Source organism: Hemicordylus capensis, chromosome 2, assembly GCF_027244095.1.
Source record: "Hemicordylus capensis ecotype Gifberg chromosome 2, rHemCap1.1.pri, whole genome shotgun sequence".
Taxonomy (NCBI): Eukaryota; Metazoa; Chordata; class Lepidosauria; order Squamata; family Cordylidae; genus Hemicordylus; species Hemicordylus capensis.
The window spans coordinates 220,895,435-220,911,822 of record NC_069658.1 but is presented as its reverse complement, the minus strand read 5'-3'; the positions used below and the strand labels follow the sequence as shown (position 1 = coordinate 220,911,822).

The following is a 16,388-nucleotide window of genomic DNA, read 5'->3' as shown; positions in this document are numbered from 1 at the left end:
TCTCAGACAAGGCTGGGAAAGATTCCTGCCTGAAACCTTGGCCAAGCTGACTGCTGCCAGTCAGTGTAGCTAGATGGACCAAGGTTCTGACTCAGTAGGAAGCAGCTTCCTGTGTTCTCATTTGAGCAGATGGGAGCATTTTGTACACAAATGTTCCCATCTGCTGTTCATCTCTTGTTTGGAGCTCTTTGGAAAAAGCATCTCCAACGAAACCCTCTGTTCAAATAAGAGAAGGTGCCGGGGGCATGGGAGTGGGTGGGTGGCGTGTGCTCGGAAAACACTGCAAGAAAACAGCATCTTTCAAACAGACAGCCATTGACTGAGAAATGTCCTGGCCGCCTGGATCCATTTATAGGCAGAGAATGATGCCCCCAAGCTAAAGCAAAGAACAAAATGGATCCTGGATGAGAAAGAAAGAGGCTGGATTCATTTCTGAAGAGAAAGCCACTGGACATGGGGTGCTGCCTGATTGCGAGCAGTGGTCCGTCAATCCCAGGATTGTCTGCTCTGACCGGCAGCAGTTCTGCATGATATCTCATCTCCACCCTGCTACCAGGAATCATTCAACAAGAAAAGAATGTGGGGTTTTCTGCATGAAAAACAGGTGCTCTACTATATCGGGCAGCAGCGATATAGGAAGACGCTGAAAGGCATCATCTCAGACTGTGCGGGAGGAGGCAACAGTAAACCCCTCCTGCCAAAGAAAACCACAGGGCTCTGTGGACTCCAGGAGTTGAAATCGACTTGATGGCACACTTTACCTTTACTACTGAGCTAAACAGCAGACACACATCACTGTAGATTTTTTGCTGGCCAACCCCTCTCAGTGCTGCTTACTCTGCCTGGCAGCATCTCTTTATTTATTACCTCCTTAGCCTGTCTTTCTTCCAAGGAGCTCAGGATGGCACACATGGTCACTCCTACTTTATCCTCACAACAGTCTTGTAAGGTAGTTGGGCTGAAAGACAGTAGCTGGCTCAAGATCACCGGCTGAGTTTCATGCTTAATCGGAACATAGGAACATAGGAAACTGCCATATACTGAGTCAGACCATTGGTCTATTTAGCTCAGTATTGTCTTCACAGACTGGCAGCAGCTTCTCCAAGGTTGCAGGCAGGAATCTCTCTCACCCCTATCTTGGAGAAGCCTATTCAGATGAACTGGGGAGGTCCGGTTGTAGTTGCCACTGGCTCAGTTGGCGGTGACTTGAACTCGAGCCTTTTCTAGAGTTGCACTGGGAATCTGGAATGTGTTTGAAATTAGAGTTTCCCCTTCTCTGAATGTTTTTAAGAAGGACCTGAAAACATACCTGTTTAGCCAGGCTTTTAGTTAATAGTTTTAAAGCTTCGGGTTTTAGAGGTTTTCTTTGTATTTTTAAATTGTTTTAATTGCATTAATGTTTCAATGGCTGTTTTTAGAATGTGAACTGCCCAGGGACTTCTGTATGAGGTGGCATAGAACAACAACAACAACGACAATAAAATTCTGGCATCCCAGGTCCTTGGGAAGGACTCGATGTCTGGATGAAACAAACCAGTCAATAACACCTGTCTGACTGTGTAAAATAATAATATTATAATAATAGCAGCCAATTACAAAAAGCAGCTTTACTGGGAACAGCCTATATTCTGAGACGATATCTATAACAATAACAGCAACAACACTGATAATAAAATTCAGCCATCCCAGGTCCTTGGGAAGGACTCGATGTCTGGATAAAACAAACCAGTCAATAACACCTGTCTGACTATGTAAACAACAACAACAATAATAATCCACCTAATGGCACAGCAGGGAAGCAACCTGCCTAGAGAGCAGGAGGCTGTTGGTTAGAATCCCTGCTGGTGGGTTTCCCAGAAGATGGGAACTTCCTATATTGGGCAGCAGCAATATAGGAAGGTGCTGAAAGGCATCATTTCATACTGTGCGGGAGAAGGCAATGGTAAACCACTCCTGTATTCTACCAAGAAAACCACATGACTCTATGATCGCCAGGAGTTGACACCGACTCGAAGGCACAACCTTTCCTACCGATGATGATGAGGATGATGTAGCGAATCACACTCAAGAAGGCTGCATAGCTGTGTGGACTCTCTCGTGCAACAAAGATAGCAGACTGACATCCAGATTAGTGTTGCACTAGCACAATGGGAGAAGTTGCATACACTTAAGTTTGTGTAGCTGGTCAAAGTTGTGGTGCTCTGTGATGTTGTGTAATAGCTAGTGGAAGACATTGTCCAGGACCTATGCAAGGTTGTGCTACAAGATTGCACAACCGGCTCTGCGTTGTCCAACTTGCCGGCATGTTTTGCTAGCAGGAGGACTAGTCTGGAACATAAAGTCCACACTTAGCAGAACTAGCAAGTGTGGCAGCATGGCAGTGTGGTGTAGTGGTTGGAGTGCTGGATGTGGACCACGGAGACCTGAGTGCTTGAGCAAAATAATCATAATCAAGAAACCCACTTCTGACTAAAAGCATCCTTTGTTCTTTTGCAGGGTACATTTTTTGCCCGAGGCCTCCGCACACTGTGCAGTGGTGTGGTGCTCTTGTGATTTTAAAAATGGGCTCGCTCACATTCCATTATTTCCATTCACGGCCACAATGGATGGCAGAAACTTGCCATTTGTACTTCTGTTTAGGATTTTCTTAAGCCGGGAAGAGAGCCAGGAACGAGACAGGGAAAGAAACTCTCTTCCAAGAGACAAATGAAGCTGGCTTGGCTAGTGCAGAAGAGCGAGGGCTCATTTATTTCCTCCCAGTGTAAACAAGAGTGACACTGAAGTAGGCGGAGGGGGGGGGTGCGCACACGGCTTTGGAGATCAGATTCCCTGCTTGGTTGGAAAGAGAAGAACCCCAGCTGAAATCCATGCGACTGGAAGGTATACCTGAAGGTCAGGAGCGCGGTGCAGTGGTTAGATCTAGGGGTGTGCGAGCCGGCTTGAAATTGAGCCAGCTCAACCTTGAACCGGCTCTGCTCGAGAAGGCTCAACCTCGAGCCAAGCCAGGCCCGGCTCAACTCAAGGTCAAACTGAACTGGCCGGGCAGGTTTGAGCCTGGCTTGAGGGTGGCAGGGGCAGTGAAATTGCTTTAAAAAATGAATGGCTTACCCCCGTTGAGGGCTGCAGTGGCCTTGAGGGGTGCTTCAGCAGCTGCAGGACAGAGGTGTCCCCCCCACGATGCTGGCCTCTGCTGGGCTGGCTCAGCCCGTTTTGGTCCTCTGTGGGCATTTGGGGGGCCACTGTGCATGCACAATGGCCATTTTCATTACCCCTCCATCGCCAGCAGCCACCACAGCACCCCCCACAACAAGGCTGTCACAGCCCTCAGTGGCAGTAAGTCATTCGTTTTTAAGAACAATTTTACCACCCATCGCCACCCTTGAGCCAGCCCGAACCAGTTTGAATTCGAACTGGACTGGGCCTGGCTCGAGTGTGTACAAAAACCGAACTGGACCCGGTTCGGCTTGAGTCCAGTTCAATTCAAGCCAAACCAGGTTTTCCGGTTCTGTGCAAATCCTTAGTTTGATCAGGGACTGGTGACTATAGCAGCATGTTCTGGGTGTCATTAAGGGCGGGAGACAGATCAGACTTACGAAGCACAGCCTTCAGCCTACACAAGTCCCACTGAAATTATTGGCTGTGCAAGCACATCAACAAGCAGGATATTGGCCAAAAAATCTCTATATACCACATGGTTTGCACAGTCTGAGAAGATGGGTCCCTGTAGCAAAGGGGAATACACGTTAAACAGAATGCAAGGGAGGCACTAGCAAGAGCTGGGCTGGATAGGGGCAGTTGCTCTCCCCCTGCTAAAAAAAAAGAGAGCCACCACTTAAAAGGTATCTCTTGGCAATCCAAACCCTACCCAATCCAAATATCTTTACATCCACAATCCCATGCATCTTTACATGGCTGGAAGATTTGCAGAATTTTAAAAGTTTAATTTTAAAAGGCTTTATAAGCAGTTGGACACATTGTGACGGTTGTGATTCTTACTCATGCAGTGCCATCCATGAATGTGACACTTCCCAGAGAATGATCCCAAGAGACTCATCATCCTGGATAGGTCTACGGCATACCTATTAGTCCTGACAGCTCTCCCCAGACAAATGGGGAGAGCTTCTACCTGCTTGTAGACCTCCAGAAGGTTTTTCACACCCGGCTTTTGGTTCACATCTCCTTCAGAATGTGCATTCACATAGCAGGCAAATTTACCCCGAAGTCCCTACGAGTTTTCAGGGAACACTTCGTTCACACACAATTCGGGTTTTTCGTGGCACATCCACTTTTTGCGTCTGTTTTGGGGGGGGGGGGGCAACTTCGAAGTCGCCATAAATCCTCCCAGTAAAGCTGCTGTCTGGGAACACTCCTGGAGGTTTCTGGGTGTTGGAAACAGAACGTGACCTAGATGGGCCTCTGGTCTGAAGATCAGCCCTGAGCCGTGTCCCAAAGGGGCTCATAATTTGTAAATCAAAGGAGGCAACAGCAGCAGCCACTGGGAGGAATGCTCGGCTGAGCCGAAGAGGGATAGTTGCTCCCCCCCCCCGCTAAGTAGAAGAGAGCCCCCACTTTCAAAGGTGCCTCTTGGTCCAGTTAGCAAGCGTGATTCCCAGACTGTGAGCGGTCCCCAAGGGGCTCACAATCTAAAAAGAAGTACAAGGAAGAACAGAGCAGCAGACACTGGGAGGGAGACTATGCCGGGCTGGACAGAGACCATTGCTCTCCCCCTGCTAAAGAGAAGAGAACCACCCCTTCGAAAGGTGCCTCTTTGCCCAGTTAGTAGTTAATGGATGAGAGTGGTTTGTGATGCATACTAGCTCATGTATTTCAACAGGAATTATTCAGGAGATCTTCCCAAAGGACGAGGCGCCAGGTTTTATTACTAGGGGAGGTATTATTCCTCACATATGCCCCTCCCTCCCTCCAAGGACTCAAGATGGCAGAAACTCAGGGGAAAGTACTAACTAGATGGCTTCCAAAGGGTATTAGAAAGGATAGATCTAGTGGCTACCAGTCACGATGGCTTTATGGAGCCTCCATGTCCAGAGGCTGTACATCTGAATACTGGTTGCTGGGGAGCAACAGCAGGAGAGGGTTATCTATCTACATATCCTGCTTGTGGATTTGCCAGATGCATCTGTTTGGCCACCATAAGAAACAGGATGCTAGCCTAGATGAGCTTTGGGTCTAATTCAAGCAGGGCTCTTCTTCCATCAGGGTTTCCCAGTTGTTGCTGGATTACAAGTCCCATCATCCCTTGCCACAGTGGCTATTATGGTGGAGGACTGTGGAAATTGTAGTCCAATGACATCTGGGGATCCAAGTTTGAGAACATTGATGGGGTTAGGCCAGTCCAGCTCAAATTTGGACCCCCATCTGGTTTTGGACTACAGCTCCCATAATCTCCAGCCACAGTGGCCAATAGCCAGGGATTATGGGACTTGTAGGCCAACATCTGCAGGAGGGCTGAAGTTGAGCAGTCCTGGGTTAGGCCGTTATCTCCTCACACAGCTCTCTGAGGCAGCTTAGGCTATGGGAGACCATCTCAAAGGACCCTTCCAGTGCTAACATTCTGTGAGGCACACCCTGATCCTGTGACTCGTGCAGAAACAAAGAGGGGTGTCTCCCCTGAAATCAGGTCATTTTTGTTCACTTGGGGCCTATGAGGGCAAGCCAATTTAAATTCAGAAAATTACGTACAAAACTGCCGTCTGCTGAGTCAGACCCTTGTTCCATCTCGCTCAGCATTATCCACACTGACTGGCAGCACCTCTGCATGGCTTCAGACTGTGGTTTCCCCCTGCCTTATCTGGAGATGCCGCCAGACTAAACCTGGAATCTTCAACGTGCAAAGCGGATGCTCTGCAACTGAGCTTGAGCTCTTCTCAATACAGAAGCATCCTTCCACTTAGCCAGTGTGCAGGGAAACCCAAAACAGACCCTGCGGAGAAGTTGATGCAATACCTGATAAGGAACGGCAGCATTTTGTACATATGTGTTGATATTTTCAACCTATGTTTACATTCCTTATCTATACACACACACACACACACACATATATATATATTCTACACAGCTTTGTAATACTGTACATATACATTAAGATAATGGTATGATATCAGCCTTACGGTACAAGGGCAAAGTTCCTTGATCCATGAGCTATTTATCCACAGGGCTCACCTTGCTTGAAGTTCTCCCCTGCTTCGAAACTGCCCAAATGGAATTATTCGAACCGCAGTCGCAGGGTTCCCTGAAGCAGGTGACGTACGGCTGCTTGTAGATGCTACCCGGACAATCTCTCTAGACGATCACATGCTCCTTTCTCTCGTTCTTTGCTTTAAAACGAACAGGCTGGCCCCATCCTCCTGACAGACTGCCCATGCATCAGGGACACACACCCCGTTCTTATCAAAGCTGGAGCAGCAGATATTTGCCTGGAGTCCGAAACCGATCTCTTTCCACTGTTGCACGTGAAGGCAACTCCTTCCAAGAAAGCTCAACTGGCAGGAACAGGCCACACAATAATAGGCCGCTCCGGCTCCATTTGACATCCCACCGATAAGTGAGCCCTAACACACACCTGGCAGTCCTAAGTTTGGCTGTTGGCCCATCACTGATACTGAGGTAGACTTCAACCCAGTTGTGTCCTTGGCTGTTCCGAGCATGGGGGTCTCACCGTCCTCCTTCTCTCCGTTCCCCGTTCCTCCTCTTTCACCTTTGGAGAACCCCCTCGCATCAGCAGCCTCCGGGCACTGCTTGCTGGACCACCAGATTCTCCTTTTCCCTCCTTCCGGCCCGCTTTCACACGCAGCCACATTCTTTGGCCGACACCTCATTCACCGTGTAGTAGCGGTTGCCTGTGTCCAAGAAGGAGACGTCATCGTCATACGCCAGGGGCCGGCAGCAAGGCCGGGCCCTCACTTTCTCTTTCTTGATCTTCCGCATGCTCCTCATGTTCTTCAGGGAAAGGTCGTAGTTCCGCACGGCCGCGTCGCAGGTCCCGCTGCAGTAGCGGAAGAGGACGGTCTCATCGGACTTGTATCCCAGACCCAACTCGCTGACCGTCACCTCCAGCTCCTTGAGGGAGCAGGGCTTATGACGGGCCTTGGCGCGCTTCATCCGGTTGCCGCCCCTGCCAAAGAGCAGCAGCTCGTGAGCCCCCGAGTTCATGGACTGGCTGTATCTCTCAATCAGTGTGGAGATCAGTTGGTGGATTTCTCCCTCTGTGTAGCTCTCGAACAACGTGCTATCTGAAATTGTAAAATGGGGCAGGTGTTAAAGATGGGATTAAAACCAAGAGCAATTCTTTTTCTAAGGGCAAATGCACACATCTGAGTTTTGCACAATCGCCTGCAGTCCTGGAAGTATGCGCTGCCCACCCATCCCATGTGAGCCTCTATTTCCTTTTCAAGTTCCGATACACCAAGATTGCCCGTGACGTCCGAACCTACCAATCTTGGCATAGCCTGCCCTGCTTTCATCAGCAAACACAACATCTGTAACTAAGATTTGAAGTGGGTTACAGATGTTGGGTTCCCTGAACGAAATAAGCTGGGATATGCCGAGATTGGTGGATTTGGACATCATGAGCAATTTTGGGATAGTGGAGTTTAGAAAGGAGGTAGAGGTTTATTATTTTTATTTATTTATTTATTTATTTATTCGATTTTTATACCGCCCTTCCAAAATGGCTCAGGGCGGTTCACAATTAAAAATAGAAACCATTTGTGGGGGGACGTGGGAGGAGTGTGAACGCATGGGGCTGCGGGTGCTCGCATGAACCTCAGGTGCCACCATTATGTGTGAACATGCCCTATCTAAACCACTTTGCGAACTTCTTTGTGGAAAAGCAGCATCTGATGTGGAGGTGTCCAGCGACTCCTCTTGTGTGATTAGGTTGGATCAGTTCCAGTTTGTGACTCCTGAGGATGTGGACAAGCTGATTGGAACAGTGCGGCCTACCACCTATTCTCTTGACCCTTGCCCGACATGGCTTATATTATCTGGCAGGGGAGTTGTTGTAGAAGGCCTGGTAGAGATCATAAATGCATCTCTGAGGGAAGGTAGGATGTCTCCTTGTCTTAAGGAGGCAATCATTAGACCGTTTCTGAAGAAGCCTGTCTTGGATTCCTCAGAGTTTAGTAACTACAGGCCTGTCTCCAACCTTCCGTGGCTGGGCAAGGTAATTGAGAGGGTGGTGGCCTCGCAGCTCCAGACAGTCTTGGAGGAAACGGAAGTTTTGGGCAATATAAAAATATGTTTAATAAATAAATATGTAAGTACAAGAAAACCCCGTTATCCGCAGACCCAACATTCACGGTTTTGCATATCCGCAGTCAGTTGATTGGTACCCAACCTTGGTATAAACAGAAAAAAACAGCCCAAAAAAGGTTAAGCTTTGCATATCCACGGGTTGGGAGTGAGCAGAAATGATCTCCGAGGTCATTTTGAGTAAGGAACACACCATTTTGAGTAAGGAAGCCATCTTCTGGCTCGTTTTTGTAATACAAAAACCAACCCACAGTTTTTCATGGAAAAATTAAAAATTGCAGCATTTGGGGAGCATTGCTGGACAGCTGGGCACAGACTTTGAATTGTAGAGCACACACACACACCATTTTCCCCACTTTCTGGCCTTTTTTTGCATGTTTTTGCTGGCTAGGGAACCAAACCCTCTGATTCCCATTGCCCTAGTGCTCCATTATCCACAGTTTTGCTATCCTTTCACTACCCACGCATCCCCTGCCCACTGCAGGACAGAACCCCGGTGGATAGCAGGGTTCTCCTGTATTCATAATAACAACAGCAACAACAACAACCAAGTTACAAGTCACTGGCAGACAAAAGAACTTTAATAGATTTCCTCAATGCCCAAAGGTCTGATAGCACCAAATCTTCAAAGAGTACATGACACAGGGCCAGAATGACACTATCCTGGCACACGAGATTAGGGAAGGGGACCCACATTGGCTTGAAATGATGGTTATGGTGAAAAGTGGCCAAAACTGTGTTATAGAACCCAGTGGGAAGTCAAGGACGGGATGATCTCTGAAGCATGCAGAACCGATCACGTAGGGCTTTGTGGTTGCCAGCAGGGGCCTGATCCACTCTGTTGGATGTGCTGCTGACCACATGAACCACAATGCATCAGACAGGGTGGGATTTGGTTTTAAAGCCTCCCCCATTCTCCACAGCACACATCGAGCAATCAGTGCCCAGTGTGCTTCGTGAATGGAGCCTGGCCTTCGTTTGTAACCTGAATTTAACGATGTGCACGAAGCCTCCAAGGGCCTCTAAACAATTCGATGGCCGGAGGCTGTTCTTCCATTCCTGGCCCAGGGAAAAAGAACAAAGCAGCAGCATCTGATTCCAATGACCATTCCCCACCAGTTATTTGCCGGAGCCAATTTGGAAAGGGTCCCAGAATGTGAAGCCTTTAAAAATGGGGCTTTGGGGTTGCAACATCATCTCATTTGCTTCTAGAGGTCAGTGCAGTAGGTGTGGGGAGAGGAAGCCGGGGAGTGGGGGGGGAGCTGAGGTTTTGCACATAGCATCAGATCCCTACAAACATCCAGCAACTGTAAAAAAAAATGAGACCACCTTCAGAGGGTGATGGTCAGACCAGGGGCGTAACTATAATAGGGCAAGGGGAGACAGTTGTCTGGGGGCCCACTGCCTTGGAGGGGCCCCCGAGGCAAGTCACATGACTGACTCCCCCAGCCACGCACCTGCCCGGGCTTCCTTCAGTTGTATTCATCCTCCAAAATTGATGTGAGTGTGAAGACCTGGAGCTACCAGAACAGCATGTCTTTCTCTAGTACCGTTACATGACTTGCATTGTCCACAATTTACAAAACCTTTTAAAAAACAATTTAGGATGATGTTCTTTTGTGGCACATAGGGGTGTGTGTGTGTATAAATTTTACTGTGCTTTTTGTTACCACTATTCAGCCTCATTTAAGATTTCTTTACTTCATGAGCTGAGCTTCAGTGGGGGTGGCATTTTAAAATCTTGTCTCTGGGCCCACTCCAACCTTCCTATGCCCCTGGGTCAGACACTTCCTCCCTCCCCCTACCGGGCAATGAATCATTTACCTCAAATAGCTTCAGCTTTCTCTGTTTGCAAGGGCATTGGGTGTCTTGGAGAATTACCATTTCCCAGGCTCCCTGGCACCTGGGGAAACTGCTTTTGCAGTGTTCAGTGTACCAGGAAAGAAGGGAAGAAGGGAGGCCCTGAGAGATATCACCCATTTTCACCCAACGCTCTCCTCTCCTCTGCTTCCTCTTCTACTTCCTTTCCCTCTTCAAGCCCAACGCTACATAAGAACAGCCCATCTCCTCTCCAGCGGCGTAGCAAGGTTGGAGTGGGCCCAGAGATAAGATTTTTTTAAAAAAATCCCACTCACTGAAGCTCAGCTCATGAAGTAAAGAAATCTTAAATGAGGCTGAATAGTGGTAACAAAAAGCATAGTGTGTGTATATATATATATCTTCTATGTGCCACAACAGAACATCAACCTAAATTGGTTTTTTTTAAAGGTTTTGTAAATTGTGGATGATGCAAGACATTTAATGGGGGAGGGTCAGTCATGTGACTTGCCTCTGGGGGTACCCTCAAGGCAGTGAGCCCACAGACAACTGTCTTCCCTTGCCCTATTATAGTTACGCCCCTGTTCCTCTCCTCTCCTCTTCCCCACTTCCTCTTCTTCTCCCTCTCCCTCTTCTTCAAATCCAAACAAGGCAGTAGTGAAGGCAGAGGCAGTGGGGTAGGTCCTTCCACATGCCAGCTGGTGGTGGAAGGAGGTCAGGGTGCTCAGGACACACACAGCAATGACACTGTTTGCATCAATGCTGAGGCGAGCTGGGGGAGGAGAGATGGTCTTGTGGTAGCAAGCATGAATTGCCACCTTTGCTAAGTAGGGTCTGCCCTGGTTTGAATTTGAATGGGAGACTACATGTGACCACTGTAAGATATCCTCCTTGGGGGATGGGGCTGCTCTGGGAAGAGCACCTGCATGCTTGCATGCTGAAAGTTCCAAGTTTCCTCCTTGACGTCTCCAAGAGAGGGCTGGGAGAGACTCCTGCCTGCAACTTTGGAGAAGCCGCTGCCAGTCTGGGTAGACAATACTGAGCTAGATGAACCAATGGCCAGACTCAGTATATGGCAGCTTCCTATGTTCCAGTCTGACTCAGGCACTCAAAGATCTTGGCCTGTCCCAAGGCCCACAAAAGATCTGTACCTTTAAAATCTCCAAATGCGCAGGCGAAGAGACAACAGCCTCCTCTCCCACCTGTTAAGGCCTCCTCTCTCATTCCTGTTACAGCTGGTGAAGGAGGTCTGTGGATGATAAGAGCTAGAGAGAGAGAAGCAGGAGAGGCCATAACTGCCTCATCTCCCATTGCATCAGGGAATTAAATTTTGGAACATCTGTTTTAATTTTACAAAAATGTTGGACCATAACACAAAAGTAGCTCGACATAATTGGAGTATAAGTAAAATAAGTCAGATCCAACAATAACAGATGGAAGAAAGAAGATAAATACCAAAAGAGAAACAAAGTAAATCCAATTATAGCAAAACATCTAAAGTTAGTCACATCCAGGTTATAGCATTGTTCAGAAATCTTTATCAAAGGAAACCAAAATAATTCCGGTTTCCCACATTGCTTTCTCCTTGCTTTGTGCATCTGATCTAACTGAGACATTTCTGTGTTGCTGCTTTTCATTTTGTATATAGCTCCTGGAAACATTAGACACATTGGGAAGGATTCAGACTACATGAGTCATGATTAAGTACCACTGAAATAAATGAGCCAAATTAGTTATGACTAATTACTTTCAGTGGGACTTCGTCATCGCGAACTTTGATTCCTGTTCTTTGTCTATACCCAAATACATGACTAATGGGGATAATAACCCCTGTTAACTGGGCCAACAGGCAAGTGGGGGCTCCATTATATTGAAAAGTGAGAGAACAGTCCACACTCAGCCCTAGCACGGGATGTCTCCAGTGGCTGCTGCTGTGCTTGGGTCTGCCTTGTGTTTCCTTTTAGATTCTCCACTGCCTTTTCAGAAGCAGTGGAATAGTCTGAGGCTGCCCAGCAGCTAAGAACATAAGAACAGCCCTGCTGGATCAGGCCCAAGGCCCATCTAGTCCAGCATCCTGTTTTGCACAGTGGCCCACCAGATGCCACTGGAAACCACAGGCAGGAGTTGAGGGCATGCCCTCCGTCCTGCTGATAATCCCCTGCAACTGGTACTCAGAGGCATCCTGCCTTTGAGGCTGGAGGTGGCCTATAGCCCTCTAACTAGTAGCTTTGTGCCCCCAAATGGCAATTTCGGAGGTTTTGTAACCGAAACAAAATCAAGAATTAAAAAACAGAGATTTTTGTTTCCAAATTGAAATGACTGTGTTTCGGACAGAATGCTTTGTTCTTGAGAAAAGCATTGCAATTGAAATTGACTTCCTCTGACTCACTCCACTCCAGCTGAGGCACTGAGTGATTAGCAGAAGATAAGATATGCAAAAAGCTGTTGAGCATGAATGAGTTAAGTATGTGTTGTATTCAGTGTGATTGAAATGCAAACTGACCTTGCAAAGGGATTTGGAAGACAGCATTTTGAAACAGAAATACCCAAATATCTTTGGGAGCTCAATGCAATTCCAAAGCTCTTGCTAAAAGCCATGGTATAAATTGTATGGAGAAGCTTTTCGAGAAGCTGGTTAGGAAAGTTCTGAAATTACACAGGTTTTTCTTTCCAAAGGTTTAGAAAGAATCTCTTGACTTGTTCAGAGTTCTTTTGAAGGGCTATTTTGTTTTTCTTCTGATTTTTATGAGTTATAGTGGTGTCTAAGTTTTGTTGCCCAAGTTGAGCAGTCTAATGTAATTTAGTCCACAAAGTAATTTGGTGGGACATGATGTCTAAGCCAGTGCTTCACAACTTTTACATTTACATTTTTTTAACTTTTATATCCTGCTCTTCCTCCAAGGAGCCCAGAGCGGTGTACTACATACTTAAGTTTCTCCTCACAACAACGCTGTGAAGTAGGTAAGGCTGAGAGAGAAGTGACTGGCCCAGAGTCACACAGCAAGTCTCATGGCTGAATGGGGATTTGAACTCAGATCTCCCCAGTCCTAGTCCAGCACTCTAACCACTATACTGGGACTACAGGAGACAAAAGGAGGGGGGTGGGGAATATCCCTGTCAATCTATTGACATCCCCAGGAATCTTAGTTGCTTCTCTCTACCTTGTAACCATGATCCATGGTTTTGCACTTTCTTAAATACAGTGATGAAAAATCTCAACAATTCTGAGCAGTAGGCTGATTTGTTTGGGCTTCGGCTCACTCCACTTCAGTTAAATGAACCTTTGAAGCTGTTCCATAGTACCAAGGCAGTTTTATTTTATTTTTATTTATTTATTTACATTGTATATCCCGCTCTTTCTCCAAGGAGCCCAGAGCGGTGTACTACATACTTAGGTTTCGCCTCACAACAACGCTGTGAAGTAGGTAAGGCTGAGAGAGAAGTGACTGGCCCAGAGTCACCCAGCTAGTATCATGGCTGAATGGATATTTGAACTCGGGTCTCCCCGATCCTAGTCCAGCACTCTAACCACTACACCACACTGGCTCATTGGTCTATCGTGCTATCTCAAATGACCTGTGGTCACTGTTCCATGGGGAGGGAGTGCTTTTATTGAAAGACTGCTTGAATCCACAAATAGGTTGTGCTGCTGTGCTAGTGCCACAGGGACAGGCTCACATCCGCTGCAAAATTCTCAAATAACTGTGCTAAAAAATTACGTGTTGTTGTTGTTCATCATTCTCTTCACTCTTTCAACTTGTTTATGTGAGGCTTCAGGGGCAAAACAGTGGGTTGGGTGGCAGTCCCTCAAGGGTGTTGCACCCAGATTCCAAATAGGGCAAAGGGCTGATTTCTTAGGAATTTTTGAGGTTTATGCATCTTTTAGATTTCCCCCCATAGGGAATAATGGAGGTTTCAGCAGCCACATAACTCCACCTGGGGGCACTGGGATGGCCCGAAGCAAGTGGTGGTGTAGTGCACAGAGGGTGCCAACCACTCCCCTGGATTGCTAACCCATTGGGGTACTGGGCTTTGTTGTTTCTGAGGTGTTGAGTTTAGATTCTCTGGTAGCAAATAAGATTTTTAATGAAAAACCATGAATCCACTCTCATATGCTACTAGAAAATCTACTCTCAGAACACCTCTAGAACAACAAAACCCTGTACTTCATGGGTTGGCAACCCATGTGGGTGGTTGGCACCCTATGTGCACTACACCGCCACTTGCTCTGGGCCACCCCAGTGCCCCTCAAGTGGAGTTATGGGGCTGCAGAAACCTCCATTATACCCTACGAGGAAAATCTGAAAGACGTGTAACTTCATTAATTCTTTAAAAATGAGCCCTTTGCCAAATTCCTCTGAAAAAATTGTGGTAGCTTCCTTGTACCAACTGGGCACTACCACCAACTCCACTCCACTCTGGGCCACCACCACCCCCAGCGTGAAGCTAAACTTTTCCTGAAACCTCCATCATACCCTATGGGGAAAATCTGAAAGACGTGCAATCGTCAAAAATTCACCAAAAATCAGCAGTTTGCCCAATTCCTTTGAAATTTTTGTTGTAGCTTCCACTCATTGGGCACTATAAGCCCCACCCACCTTTTGACCATGTGACCCATTTTTAAATCTGAATTAATTTGGATTCAGATTTGGATTAATTCAGATACAAAACAAAACTGGGGTGATTCAGAAGGCTTAATTTTGGACAAAATACAAAATGGGGTTGATTCAGATTTAGTTCAAATCAAAACAGAAAAAATACAAAACGTGCAACCCTACCGTTGATAGACCTCTCCTCCATGAAGTGATCCAAACCCCTCTTAAAGCCATCCAGGTTGTTGGCTGTCACCACATCTCGTGGCAGAGAATTCCACAAGTGAATTATGCGTTGTGTGAAAAAGTACTTCTGTTAATTGGTCCTAGATTTCCTGGCAATCAGTTTCATGGGATGACCCCTGGTTCTAGCGTTATGGGAGAGGGAGAAGAAATTCTCTCTATCCACTGTCTCCACACCATGCATGATTTTATAGACCTCTATCATGTCTCCCTGCAATCATCTTTTTTCTAAACTAAAAAGCCCCAGGGGTTGTAGCTTTGCTTCATGAGAAGTTGGTCCTAGATTTTCTGGCTAATAGCTAGGGATTATGGGAATTGTAGGTCAACGTCTGCAGAATTCAGGATTCAACCTGCCAAGGTTGAGCAGTCCTTTTCTAAGGTCATACACATAACCATGGGAGGGGCAGGGAGGGCAGGCTGCGGGGAAGGCAGAGATGAACCTACCTACCTATCAATCTCCTCTTTGATGTGCTGGCACATGCCCACATGATGTGTGCTTCTCCAAGCAGCGTGAATCACTGGAGGCTGGGAAAATGAGTCTTGGCCTCCAGGAATCCCACAATGCACCACACGGGCAGCACAGTGCTTTGGGGGATTCTCCCCTGAGCTGGGTGCTCTAGGTGCCCGACTCGGGGTGTGTTCAGGCTCCATGCAACACCGGACCTGGAGTAAAGGGTAAAAGCCTGGGTAAAAAATCCTTCGGGCTGCAGGATTGGCCTCAGTCCCAGTGCTTTATACGAGCAGCCCGACCCAGGTGGAGCTGCGCATGTGGATAGCCTCTCTGCCTCATGCAGTGCTGGGCCCTGAAGGTTTTCAAAAAGAGACTGGATGGCAGATGCCTGCTCCGATAAAGGGGTGGACTAGACGACCTCTGAGGGTCCCTTTCAACTCTAAAGGTCTATGATTCTATGACTTGGCTGTCACTTCACCAAAATGAGGGACCCTCCTGGTGCAACTGCCACCTGGTCTTCAGAGGTAGACTGTGTCTATACATGGAGGTTCCATTTAGCGTTAAGTATTTAGTTAGTCATTAAGGCTGTCCTCATGAGTAGGCAGCCTAGCTTGGGCTAGGCTGCTCATGTAGAGGATCCCAGCACTCCTGCCCAACCTAACCCTGCTCTCAAGCCCGGCTCTTAGCCGAGGTTAAGCAAGGACTCCCTTAACTCAGCTGCTGCGATCGTATGCCTCTTTGAGCTGCATACAGCCCAAGGATCACAGAGACAAGTGCCTAGAGTGCTTTTCTGACAGGGGACAGGGGATCCTGTCAAGGCACTGTGCACATGGCACGGTGCATTGTGGGATATCCGGAGGCCGGGATGCATCGTTGCAGCCTCCAGAGCTCTGCACTGCATTTTTGTACTCATCTGGGGGGGAAGGTGAGTTTGAACATCCTTCCCCACCACCTCCCCCCACCCCGGCCAGTCATGTGAATGGCCCTGTTTAGTTATTGTTAAATGAACATAC

General features: G+C 47.5%; 1 protein-coding gene across 2 annotated transcripts in view; it reads right to left on the bottom strand.

Moving 5' to 3' along the window:
• Positions 1-6,118: 6,118 nt before the first annotated feature.
• The window catches only part of NRTN (neurturin), a 111,766-nt gene continuing 101,496 nt past the window's right edge, over positions 6,119-16,388 (bottom strand). For both annotated transcript variants that reach the window (XM_053299555.1, XM_053299556.1), the window contains exon 3: positions 6,119-7,250. In XM_053299555.1, the coding sequence (XP_053155530.1) occupies positions 6,802-7,250 (449 nt within the window). In that variant the 3' untranslated portion in view covers positions 6,119-6,801. The remainder of the gene's footprint in view (positions 7,251-16,388) is intronic.